General features: G+C 37.3%; 1 protein-coding gene across 2 annotated transcripts in view; it reads left to right on the top strand.

Annotated features, from left to right (window-relative positions):
* The window catches only part of lrrk1 (leucine-rich repeat kinase 1), a 134,181-nt gene that overhangs the window by 16,232 nt on the left and 103,811 nt on the right, over positions 1-14,138 (top strand). For both annotated transcript variants that reach the window (XM_073811892.1, XM_073811893.1), the window contains 3 exons: positions 2,536-2,702; positions 12,814-12,985; positions 13,705-13,884. In XM_073811892.1, the coding sequence (XP_073667993.1) occupies positions 2,536-2,702; positions 12,814-12,985; positions 13,705-13,884 (519 nt within the window). The remainder of the gene's footprint in view (positions 1-2,535; positions 2,703-12,813; positions 12,986-13,704; positions 13,885-14,138) is intronic.

Below are 14,138 nucleotides of genomic sequence, written 5' to 3' on the forward strand. Positions count from 1 at the left end.
TCCGAGCCATAGAAATGTATGCCGCATAGACTCACCGCTGAAACGTTTGTAGCGCTGCTTCAGTTTTACTACTGTGCTGCTCACATGTGCACTGTGCTCTGGCCTGGTGCATTTTATTGGAGGCAGGGATAATTAGCATATTCATAAATCCACATGTTTAATGAGGCAAAGTGTACATTTAAGCTATATTAAGGGAGTATTTAATTCATTCTGACTTATTAACACTGTTAAAGAGTTGGATTCCTCATGTTAAACATAGGCAAAGTGTCAAAAAAGCAGTTGGACGTGTGACGACTATTTCTGTACCGAATGCACTTCGACAGGGTTCGAACAAGTTTCTGAAAGTTTTTTTTTTTTTTAACATAAAAGATTCGTATTCCGCTTGCTTTTTTCTTTATTTCTTTTATAGGCAATTTCAGTGCATGAAGTACAGTGGAAGTCCTTATATGGGCACTTTAACCAGAATAGCGCACTCACACACCATCCAAGAGCTGACATGTAATCAATGTCATTAAAGATGTGTGTCGTTGTCTGTAAGGAAAATGTAAGTTTGTTCAGCTTCCCAAAGAATCCAGCCTTATGGAAACAATGGAAATAGTTTGTTTATCTGGGGAAACTGTGGAGTTATGCGTGTGTGTTTGATTAAAGCTAGATTTCATTGAAATGGGGCGGTCCCAACTGGGTCATGAGTCGCAGGTGGTAAGTAACAATGCATCAAATGTCTGTGTTTTGTTGGGAATCGGTTTGTAACTGCATATATGTAAACGACATGTAGTGAATCATAAGATATCCAGATATAGTGGGATAATGTTTGTGTTGCTTGCTCGTGATTCGCTCTGCCCATGGTACACCTCCAGGAGCTTGTGTTTATATAATAATAATAATAATAATAATAATTCCTTACATTTATATAGCGCTTTTCTCAGTACTCAAAGCGCTTTACATATGAATGGGGGAATCTCCTCAACCACCACCAATGTGCAGCATCCACCTGGATGATGCGACGGCAGCCATATTGCGCCAGAACGCCCACCACACACCAGCTTATTAGTGGAGAGGAGCCAATTAGTATGAGGGATGATTATTAGGCCAATGGGCAAGTTTTGGCTAGGATGCCGGGGCACACCCCTACTCTTTTACGAAGGACATCCTGGGATTTTTAATGACCACAGAGAGTCAGGACCTCGGTTTAGCGTCTCATCTGAAGGACGGTGCTTTTTTTTGACAGTATAGTGTCCCCATCACTATACTGGGGTGTTAGGATCCACACAGACCACAGGGTAAGCACCCCCTGCTGGTCTCACTAACACCACTATGGAATGAATTGGCACAGCTTATCTGTCTTTTATAAATCTGATAAAACTAAAGATTCTTGCCCGCATGGAGTCTGCAAGTTGCCCGCCAAAGCACAATCTGTTAATAGCCTCAATTTTAATATTTTTTTATTACATATTTTTATATTAGCTTGGCTTCTTTTATGTATGTTAACATTTAAAACAATGATTAAAATATATCAACAAGTAAAATCAAATTAAATGAACTAAACCAATAAAAGTTTTGGAGTTGGAGACCCCTGCTTTAGATATTATAAATGATGTAATGCTACTCGATAGGTGCTCAATATTTACATAAAATAAACAAAAACGCTGTGTGTTATGTGAGCTTTAAGGCATGGAGAAATTACAGGGAATTTTTCACAGGAAAAAACTTTTACATATGCTGTTTTAATGCTCAAAAATGAGTTTCAAGGGATAAAATTATCGACTACATTGAGTGACAGCTTATTTGATAATGATAAAAGCTGATGATTCTTGCACATTAAGACCAAGAGAGTGCAAATAGGTCAATTTACTGCTGACTACAGTATTTACTCGATACATTCAAACTTCTGAGTGTGTTTTAGTAGGTATGTGGGTGTTTAAGTATGCATTACACAGTTATCTATCAGGTAGGGGTGCACCGATATATCGGCCAATGCCGATACATCCAAAGCAAGAGGGCGCTCTCGTGCAGAAACTCAATATGCGCTGCAGACGAAGATCCATACACACGCAGCTCTAGGAAATGGCTAAAGGATATATTTATATTGCTTTTATTCAAACCTTATCAGGTATTTTAAGCCGTAGTACATGAAATAGCTGTGAATAACATCGGCTGTGCGATTCAGAATAGTTATCGGCCACGCAATATTAATGTATATCGGCATTTATCGGTGCAGCCCTACTATCCGGAAAGCGTGGATCTTCCTGCTCTCGCTTTAGCCCTTGTGAAGATATTGTGCTCTTTACATCAAAGGCAAACATGGGAAAGCACTGCTCCATAAATACACAGTCTGGTCCAGGGGGAAAGGCATGTGAATTCTTTATGAGGCTGACCTGATTCCCGGCTGCTCCCTCTCCTCTTGTATCCCAGGCTGTTTTTTATTGCAACGTCTTTGCTTTAGCATGATCGAGCACACAGTAAGATTTCTTTCCTTATGCTGAGTTTGTTTGTGTGTTTGTTTGTGCACGTGTGGTGGCTATGCCCCGATCACAGGCATTCTGGAGATGGGAGCCAAGCAGTCGGCGGTTGGCGGCGTTCCCCTCAGTCAGTCGCCCACTCTGAAGAACATCCAGGAGGCCTATGCAGGCAGCGAGGACCAGAAGGCACTGGAGCTGATTCGTCTTTCCTGCGATAATAACAGCAGTGGTCGACCAGACGGGGTGAGTTTGTGGTTTGATGCGTTTTATGGGGAAGTCTGTTGCATCGAAAAGTTCCCCTGGCATTAAGCATTGCAATCAGCCTGACTTACAGTATAATAACCAATGGCATGAGTTTGGGGATAGACTAAATGTTTGTCCAAACAGTATCAGACAATATAACGGATTACATCTTGTCATAACTGTTTGCTTACCATGTTAAACTGTATTATAATCCGACCCCATTTGTTATAAATCAATCGACATTATATTTTATTGGTCAATTGGTGTATTCACATACAGTGCAAATTGTAAACCACACTGGATGTGCAAAGGTTTTAGACCGTTGTGGAAACATGCTGTGAAGTAAGTATGTTTTCACAAAACTTGCTGTAAATGGTTTACGGTTACGGTACAAAGTGGAGTAAACATTCAAAAGGCTAAATCAGTATTGGGTGTCCACACTGTGCCTATAAATAGGGACAAATTCTCATGTGCACGCGAAATAGAGTTGTTTTAAGCATTTTAGACTGTTTGCCCCATTTCTTTAGTAGATTTAGGCTGTCTTAACTGCTACTGTTTCTTTATGTAATCCCAAGGTGAGGCCGGGCAAAAGCTTTTGCATAGTCCCGTGCATAAAACAAGAATGAGGAACAAAGATATTGTATGACATATATGCTTTTTTCTGTTGTGTAATGTTGTAAGAGAACAAAAAATGCATCCAAACAGATGTCCACATGTTGTTCTGATTGGTCAAGCCGTGTTACCAGATCTTGCACAAAGAAACAGAACATGAAGCAACTAAAGCCAGGACGAATAGTTCACCAAATTTACCACATCATTTTCTCACCTTATTGCCACCCTATATGGCTTCCTATTTCAGCCGAATACATTTGGAGTTATTAAATGATATCGTGGCTCTTTTCAGCTAAGTAATGGCATTGAATAGTACTTGCTTTTTTAAAGCCTATCCTTTTGAACAATAAAAGTAATCCATGCCACTACGGTGGGTTAATATTGTGTATGTCTTCTGAATTGAAATAATACGTTTGTGAGAAATAGCTGTTAAAGGGAAACTCCAGCGAACAATGAAAATTACCCCATGATGATTTACTCACTGTCAAGTGATTATCTTTTTTCAGATTAACGCAATCAAAGTTATTTTAAAAAATGCGCTTGCTATTCCAAACTTTATAACTGTATTAAACAGGGACCAGGGAACAACTTATGACTTTGAAGCCTAAAAAAGTGCTCCACGGGGCCTTCTGAGGGTAATTGATGGGATTTTGTAAGAAAAATACAGATATGTAAAACTTTATAAACTATAATAACTAGCTTCCACCACATTCACCAAAGAGTAATGTAGCATACGATAACGTTTTGTGCGGGTCCCGCTTTTATAAAAAGTTTTGGCCCATCCCAGCCAACCACACACCACTGTACAGTATCTATTTTTACAAGTATTATACAAAGTATGATTTTAAAAAATGCATTTAACCACAATTTTTAACATGTTTGTGTTTTAACAAATGTTGCACAATAAAAACTGTTTTTAACATTTTAAATTTGAATTCAACATGTTTTTTTAACATACCTATGTTTAAAACATCCTAAATAAACAATTTAATATTGCTGTGAAATGAAATGAAGCTTTTCTTTTCCTAAACAGGCTCATCTTTTGTTCTCGAGGCTCATTGTACAAATAAAACAACAAGCATGTGCTTTCTGACTTGCATTTTACACAAACGGTGCTTATTTTGGTCTCCTGTTTTGTGGGGCACAACTGGCTTCACCTGTATTCACCTCTGGATTTTCTGTGGGTCTGAATTCATCTGCTTTACATGGTATTTTATACACATTAAAATAGAAATGATAGTTCACATTTACTTTTTTGTGTCTGAGGAAGTCTTTATCAGTACTGAAAAAGTGAGGAAAAGCTCACTTTTCCCTTTCCAGGGTAGTAAAACACCAACATATACACAATAAATGTATTTTATTTGTCTCTATACAGTTGCCTTGGAACAAACAAATATGGGTCAAATTGACCCCCAAACATCAAAATCGTAACAAAAATCATTATTTCTGCTAAAAAAACCCCACTTCAAAACACATCAGTGTATCCCAACTTTGCATGCATGTTCATGGCCCTAAATGAGAAAAAGTGACAAAATGTCTGGAAGAAAACGATAACTTAAGTAGTATTTCATATACATTGTAAATAGAAATGATAGCTCACTTTTACCATCTGTGTCTGTAAAAGTTTTTTTCAGTACTCAAAAGAGTGAGGAGAAGCATTTTTACCCCCATTTCAGGATAGTAAAACACCAATATAGCAACAAACACTAAAAATATATATGTAATTTAGGTCTACACAGTTGCTTTGGAACAAAACAAAATGCGGGTCAAATTTACTCGCAAACCTCAAAATCGTTACAAAATTATTTTGGTACACTTCAAAAGATATCAGCATGTCCAAACTTTGCATGCATGTTCATGGCCATAAATGAGAAAAAGTCACAAAGTTTCAAGAATAAAATCACAGTTTAACTGAATTATCCGACAGCTTAAAAATCAAAACAGGTCAAATTGACCCGGAACATAATATGAGGGTTAAATACTCTTACATGAGTAGTTACACAAGTAAGTATGGTGGCACAAAATAAAACTTTTGTTTGGAGCCATAGGAGTGAATGGGGCTAGGCTAAATGCTAACACATTCAAGAAGCGCTGTACAAAGATTAAACGTGTACACATGTATTAATTCATCTAAGTTGAGGTAAAACATAGTAAAATATTGAAAAATCTTCTTTTAAAATCCATGGTTTAGACTTTTTATTCGTGACTAGTGTTTTGTCTCTTCTTAGTGTCTCCGCATTTGTCACTACGTCAGTACCTACATATCGTACGCTACTATGCTAAAAACATTCTGGTGAATGCGCATTGGATGTAGCGGAAGCTGGTTATTATAAAGTTTCAAATAAGGATGTTTTTCTTACAAAATCATATCGATTACCCTCAGAAGACCTTTATTTACCCCCAAAGTTGTTCCCTGGTCCCAGTCTACCTTTATAAAGCTTGGAATAGGGCTGTGACAGGTGGTTAAGTGTGACTCGCGGTTTTGTCCACGTCACAAACTATGAAAAATATAAAGTACAAGCTCGCCCAGCAAGATGTCTTCAAGTTTGTGTGAACGCAAATGGCCAGCAGACTCAGAGTTAGTGCGCTATATGCAAGGGCAGGCAACTTATATCAGTGTATACCAGCTGGCTTGGGGGTGAAACAATGAGGCAAGATATTCTCTCTGTATATCACTGTGCGCTACCAGTACACCATCATACGCGCACGCATTCGATTCGTGTCTACACCACAAAAGCAATCCGGTCGAATGCGTTTTCGACTACCTCTTAATGTGGTTGAAATTAGAGCTCAAAACATTTCACACCCCATTTACACATTTAGCGTCATCCACTTGTGATCCAATCAATCAAAACGCATCTTAATACCAGGTGTAAACAGCTTTTAAATGTAAATGCATACAGATCAAAAATTGTGGCACATTGGCTTCATATTGGTCATTGGGTGTTTCGTCATGACACATATGATGAGTAGTCACGAGACTCTTAAGATCTTGAGACCAGTAATCGTAATCCTACGTAATTTAAATTTAGTTTAATTTTCATTTTCTGGCGAACTATTCCTTTAACTACATTCTGAAAATGGTTTAGTTTCAGTTGTCATGTCTCTGTTGAAAAGCTTTGTTCACAGTAAGGTGATTACAGACGAGACTAAAGGGAACCGTAGCTTGTGGTCAGAGAGTGCAGTAATACTGCCCTGTAAATACAGTTACAGGTCTCTAATGAGGTCATGAGTGATTGATGCTGTGACTCTAATGGCTCCTAACCGACCATCAGTTAACAAACCCACACCTGAGCCTCAGTTTCTGGCTTTACTCTCGTCGCTCGACTGCAGATAACATTTGTTCTCTTCGATTGCAGTTGGCATCAATTTATTATTGGGCTCACTGGTCTCAGATCAGTTATTAGAGAGAGATTTATCTTCATGACATTTAGTGCAGTCAAACTGGATTTTCAGCTCTGCAAGAATGTTTTCGAGTAACAAAATGTGCATCTATTGATTCTTTTGCTCTGCTTTGAGGATTTTGGGGGAAAGGTTTTTGTCAGTACACACTAAATAATGTTGGGTTAAAAATAACCCAAAAAGTAACCCAACTATGGGTTAATTATATAGCACCTTCCCACCTGTGGGTTATTTTAACTCAATAAATTGGGCTATTTTCTGTATATTATATTTTAAATTACAGAAAAAAATGTACGCAGTATATACCATTTGCGAGTAGAAGTCGCAGTTACGTCACTGCAAGCTGCGCGCGCAATGTGGTTGCAGAAAAACAGTGGAAATGAATTACACACAAGTGAAACAAGCAAGACAACTCACTTGAAAATGTCCTGTTGTGCTGTTGAGTGTCAGAATAGAAATGGCAAAAAAAGATGGCCTTCATTTTTATAGAATACCATCGTCGAAGACACCATTTGAAGATAAATGTAAGTGTTTATGGTTGCAATAAGCCCTTAAACGGACAGGCTTGAGTGATGAAATCTTCTGGAAATTTATTAATATATAGAATAGAAAATAAGTAGAAAAGATGTCCGATGTTCTGTCGAAGTCTGTTCCGGGGACGTCAAAAGTTGGCGAACTGAATTGTGTATCCGTCGGCGCCGCGTCACTGCCGTTGCTCGCGGCAGAAATTGAACATTTCTCAACTTTTCAAGCGGCAACGCGAGCGTCGGCCAATCAGATTGTCTTAAGCAAATAACCTAGGCAGAGCCAGCCAATTATGTTTATGGAAGACCGGAGCATGTGCTGCGGCCCCTGTGATTGGCTGTTGGCCACGCTTCAGACAAGCCTTCCGTTAAGCGTTAACGCTTACGCCCTGTGTGAATGCGCCGTAAGTGAGAGCAAAATAATAAAACCTTAAAAGTGGACGATGTAATGTTCGGTGTAAAATAAATGGGATAATTCACCCAAAAATAAAACTTTGCTCTTTATTTACTCACCTTTTTCATATTAAGATATTTTGCAGAAAGCCCGTTTATGATTCATATATGTTATGAATGGAAGTCAACCGCCACTTTGAGAGCTCAAAAAGCAGATATATCTAATACAAAAGTAATCCCCATGACTCTTGGTGACATATTGGCTGCTTGTGAAGCAGATTGGTCGGTTTTTGCAGGATATTGAACGTTATTTACAACATTATTAGCCTTAATGCACATCCTTGGAAACATATAAAGTGCGCCTTACGTTCCCGTTCTAGGTGGCGCTAAGAGGCTGGTTTTGCCTGCGGTTGGTAAACCATACTCTCAGTGCCACCTACAGAGCGGGAGCGTAAGCGCACTTCCTATGTGACTGCGTTACTAATGCTGTAAATAAAGTTCACTTTCTTGCAAAAACGGATCGATTTGCTTCACAAGACGTCAATATATCACCAGACATCGGGATTACTTTTGTACTGGATATATCTGCTTTGGTCAAACGTGCAGTTGCTTCATTCATTTTGCAGATTAAAACTTTAAATATGGAACCACCTTGTTTTTTTTCTCTGCACAATGGTAAGCGTTACACACGCGCCAGCTGTTTTTGTTAATTACATAATTAAAGTTTTGTCCATTGTATAATACTTTCGTTTTTATATTTACGTCCGTCACTATGGTTACAGGCACCGCGTGCGAATAGCATACTGGTTTGAGGTCGGTTGCTCGTTCATACAGACAGTGTTCTATTTGTGTCGTAATGTGCTGTCTGAACAAAACACTTCAAGCCTCACACCTGTAAGCAAATACGGTTGTCACTCCCGAAATTCTGTCGTGTGAACGCATCCTATGCTTGCGTCGTCTTCCTGTTTGTTCTAAAATTATTATGTTTACATACTTAATAAATATATAAGTATAGCACACACACAGACACACACACACACACACACATATGGTGTAAACTTTAAAGTGTTATTTATGTAAGGGATAATCCAGGGCTAGCCATGCATTAAGGGATTTTAATGCACAACGTACTGTAGAGGCAAAGCATAGCGAAGGCTGGTTGCTTCTGCAAAGTCTATCTCCTCTATCTGGTCATGTGACCTTTCACCCTAGTCACATGATATTGATACATTTTAATCAAGACAATCTATTGTTTCATTTAAAAGTTTAATTTCTTGTCCAAGAGCCAACATCAACACTTTTAAAGCTTTCAGAAAGAAGAAAAAAAACACGGTCACAAATGTGACCGGTGGGATTAAATGGGTTAAGTCTATCCCCTCAGTGCTTAAGCATATAGGTAACTTAATGATTCTTTAATGGGTTTATTAAAATTATTTGTGAATGACAGGCAACACTGACAGTGACAAGGCAATCTTTATTTGAACTAATCATGTCATTTATGTAAAATAAATAAAATAGTGTGAAATAAAACCGGTGTCTCTAACCACGATTACTATATAGGGACACATAACATTTATTGAAATGCATTACATTTAATGAAAACAAAAATCAAACATTTGGAAATTTCAAGGGGATGTTTTAAAAGAGAGAGACAGAGAACTGAAAGAGAAGGACCAGAGAGAGAGAGAGAGAGAGAGAGAGAGAGAGAGATGCACTTTAAAGAGAGAATCGAGTATTTAAACAGACCATGGTATACATATAAACAGGCCCATGCATTTTAATTTGTATGTAAACATAATCGTTTTATAATAGTTTTAGAACAAACACGTAGGCTATAAATATAAGGAGGAAATAATAGAAAACAGGAAAATGATGAAATATTAAATAAAACCCTATAAGAAACATTTTACTAAAGGGAAACATGGGGAAACAGACCTCGACAGAACATCGGATCCATAACAATCACGGTTTAATGCTAAAACACTGTAAATCAATTTGATGCATGCTGTTCACAAATCCTTAAAATTACATGAATGAATTTTTTTAAGCCGTACAGGAAGATAAGATTAACAACATTTCAGCACATTGTATGCCTTTACATGCAAGTATCTGCACAAGAGCCGGAATTCGAACTCGTGTCTCCGGCGCAGCACTGCTGAAATAAGCACATGTCACGTACAGACCACTGGATCACAAGTGGTAATAATCCCATCCTAATAAAGCAGAGAAAACATAACTGAAAACAAAGTTTAATGCAAACAGGAAGCAACTGAGGACATATTTCAGTGACAGCAGGCAAAAAACATGTTCACTTTTGAAGCGACAGGTGTTTATCGATTTATATAATGTAATAATTATACATGGCAGTAATGACCCACACAAGTAACATATTTTTGGACAAAGGAGATGTTTGTATTATAAAAAAAGATTAAAACAAACAAACAAAATCATGACAGACAAACCAAAACTGAAGCTCGCGTTACTTTTAGTAACAGGTAACGTAATGTGAACTCTTCTATTTTGCACACCTTTGCGTGATCAACAGTAGATAATAATTAAAAACATTGCCTTGTTTCTCCAAATAAATCCATCAATTTGTCCTTGCTAAATAACCTCTCTTTGCACAGGCGATTCAACACCCCCACGTCAAGCGGAAGTGTCACTTTGTAACAGTCACTTATAGGGGTGTGATGAGACCCTTAATCCATGAGACGAGACGAAACACGAGATTGGGTTCACGAGAACGAGACGAGACGATATTTGTACACTTTTTAAGAAATCCTCAAGGATAAAATGAATGAATAAGAAACTGAAATCACATCATTTTTAAAAGTTTTAACTAATCAAGGACTTTCCCTAACAATTATTTTGCTAACTGATAATGAAGTAATTTGTTATTTTGGGGTAGAAAATAGACCCAAGTGAACAGTAGCCTTTTAAATTACATAATAACGAAGATGCAATAATAAATTGTTCAAATAAAGTATTAAAACCAAGTTACATTACATTAACAAACACATTAAATTTGTGTCCTATAAATAGAACGCATTATGTATGTTATATAACAAATGCCTGCAGGGGGCGATAGAGGACTCGTCTCGCGGACGCTATCTTCACTTTCACTTTAGACGGAGAGAAACGCTTATTTTTAGCCAAACAATGTTTAAACCCATTTGAATATTTAATATATGTCCATTTCTTTACAATAGAAATGATACAGCCACCGTCATTTTTGAGCAAGAACATGCAGACATTAAATCATGAACTCTGAGTGAGGGTTTAATCTGCTGAGACTTCACATCTGACACTGATCAACAGACAAAAACAACGCGTCTCAGACCTCACACGAGTTCACAAACGAACATTATTGGAAACCCAAACAAAAAAGCAAACGTTGTAAAAGACAAATATAATGCATGCACAGTAAAAGGATCTAACAGAAAGCTGCATCCTCCAGAGGTCGCATATGCAGGCTGCATACGTCATCAAGGTTCATTTCAGTTATTTATATGAGCACTACATTCGCATGTCGTGAGCATATTACAAGTTGCGATTAACTAAATAATTAGTAAACTTTATAATTGTTAATATTCTCTATTAAGACAGTCTTTATGAAGTAAATGCAGTTTAAAAATGCAACCTCCGAAGGATGCAGTCTTTTATTTGAGAAACGGCCAGCATTTCACCTTTACCAGTAATCTCGTGAGATCTCGTCGAACCCCTAGCCACTAAAAATAACCAAACCTAAAAATTACCCAATAAAATAACCCAGCCATTAGGTTGAAAAAAATTAACGTTTTTTTACGGTGTATGGTTCTGAAAAAAGCTTTTTATATTTAAATGAAATACAAAGTCTATTTCTAATGACAGATAATTATTCATACTCTCTGTGAGTGATTAAAATCATATTAATACAAAGCTAAGGCTCCAGTGTTTAAGTCTTGCATTAATGTGTAACCACTGATTCAGAGACAGAGAAAGATCACTGGAAAAAAATTTCTTTAAATGTCCACAAGCCACAGTAAGACAGAATTAAAATGGGGAAGTGTTCACTCTAGTTTAAATATGGTTTTGAGCAAATTTGACTCGGGAGCTGTATTACAGTATATGTAATCTAATTTTGTGAATAAGAAGTCTTTAGCAGTCTAGAAACAATATATAAGATGATATAAAACAACAGGAAAAGCTCGTTTTTTATATGTAATAGCCCAGATTGTAACAATATGACATAATTGACTAGTTTAAATTATTTTATAATTAACTTTACTTTTTTATAGTATATATGTATTATTTTCAGGTTATTGATTTCAGTGCAATGTTGATAATTGTCTGTCATTATATGTGATTGCTGCCACCTAGTGTTTATAAGCTGTAAGCATTACATTTTTGCACACATTATGAATGTATGCATTTATGTGTGTGTGTTTGTGTATTAAATTAGGACAAAAAAAGCACATGTGAAACACATAAATATATTGGTGCATGTATTCTTTTACAACAGAGCTTTTTATTCTAGTTGCACTTAGCTGAAACCAATTCAAAGACCACTTTAACAACACCATCTAAAAAAGACATTTGAAAAGCAACATAAAAAATTAAAAAGAACCACTCACCCACTTTTTAATAAGTTCACCACTTGTGTGATGTCGACAGAAATACTTTGTATTAATCAGATGCAGTTTATAGTTTCACTTTAATACAATGTGGTACAATTTCCATTCCATGCAGATCATTTATACTAATGTAAAGCTGATACATGTGTAAATTTATTTTTTGATAATTTAATATGTAATAATTTAGGCAAGTCAAGTTTATACTCTATAGCACATTTCATGCACAAAGGTAATTGAAAGTGCTTTACCATGCAATGATAAAAGGGGAAACAATAGCTGAATACTGACTCACCTTGTTTTAAATGAACCCTTGGTTTTCTGTATACAGCTGCAGTTTTGCTCAGAAACGATCAGTATGTGAAAGCAGCACAACATATAGGGCTTACCTGATATTTATGTGCAATAAATGCATTGCATCTGGTTAGGACATCAGTCCAACAGAGCACGCACTGAAACCTACTCTGATGTTGTGATATCTGTGTATACAGAACTGTTGTCATATACTCTTGCATCTTTTCAGTTACTAGTCTGATTTCAATGCAATATCCCTTTTATGTTTGTGTGTAGCTCGAGCTCCTGACTGTTGCCACTCAGAACGGGGATCTGGAGAGCGTGCGGTTCTTGCTCCAGCATGCACGAGTTCCAGTTCCACGGGAGCCCAGTGAGGGAAACCCTGCCGTCCTTGCTGCACATTACGGACATCAGATGGTGCTCAGAGAGCTGCTGGACTCCATACCACGTGAGAAAAAAACTAAATTCACTTTTGTAATGTATACATGAGATTTAAAATAAACAAAAATTATGCATATTCCATAATGCACATTAATCAGTCTTCTGTAACAAAATATAGCAAATTTCTTTCTTGATGTATGATGTCACACACCCCATTTCTCAATCAACCCATGCTTGTGGTGCTGATGCAGGACCCAAAAAACTAATTTCAAACAATAACCAAAACATGAACAAAGTTAAAGGGGACTTTTTCCATGTTTAAGTGCTATAATTGCTTCTATCAACCTAGGAAATGTGAAAAGGAACAGTAATTTGGTTTTGGTAAACCATTTTCTGCAAGCATGTGAAAAAATAGGTAATTGATTTTGGCTCCCCTTGTGATGTCAGAAGGGGATCTTATTATAACAATACCGCCCCTTAATCTGCACTATTCATCCATGGCACTGCCATTTAGTTCAAAAAGAGAAAGAGAGAGAGAAAATTGGCACAAAAAAACCCTACAAAGTGGCAATTTTTTACATGCTATAATACATTATCTGTGGGGTACCTTGAGCTTAAACTTCACATACACACTCTGGGGACACCAAAGACTTATTTTACATTTAAAAAAAGTTAAAATCTAATGATGACTGGCTTCAACAGAGGAATATGCCATCGTTTAACAAATTATTTACGCAAATTATTAAAACAAAGTGTAAATTTGAGTGCTTCTGATCTGTGCTGTAGGGCCGTGTGTTCGTAAGGAGCTGCTGAACTGGATGTTAGCTACGGCATGTCGGCAGGGTCATATAGAGGTGGTGAAGCTGCTGGTTGAGTCGTATAATGCTGACGCTGATGACTGCGCTGTGCATTCCGGAGAGTTTGCCATCATCACCGGTTTGCCCCTGTATGCGGCAGCACGAGCAGGTACTGTTGCTTTTGTCAATTTGTGCTTGGTTCCTAATGCTGGTGCAGACAATGTCCATCAAACAATCAGAAATTTGGCATTTACATTTTTCCACTTGCTTTTTCCCAATGTAACTTGAGTAATTTCGGGCTTTACGTGATGTCAGTTTGTTTTAACCAGGAAACGAACACATAAATGGAGTGCTCTTCCAGTTGAGCAAAAGGTGCACTGTTTAAAAAAATTATGAAAGATTAAGGGCCGTTTCCTGGACAGG

The sequence above is a fragment of the Paramisgurnus dabryanus genome, chromosome 2 (assembly GCF_030506205.2).
Source record: "Paramisgurnus dabryanus chromosome 2, PD_genome_1.1, whole genome shotgun sequence".
NCBI lineage: Eukaryota > Metazoa > Chordata > Actinopteri > Cypriniformes > Cobitidae > Paramisgurnus > Paramisgurnus dabryanus.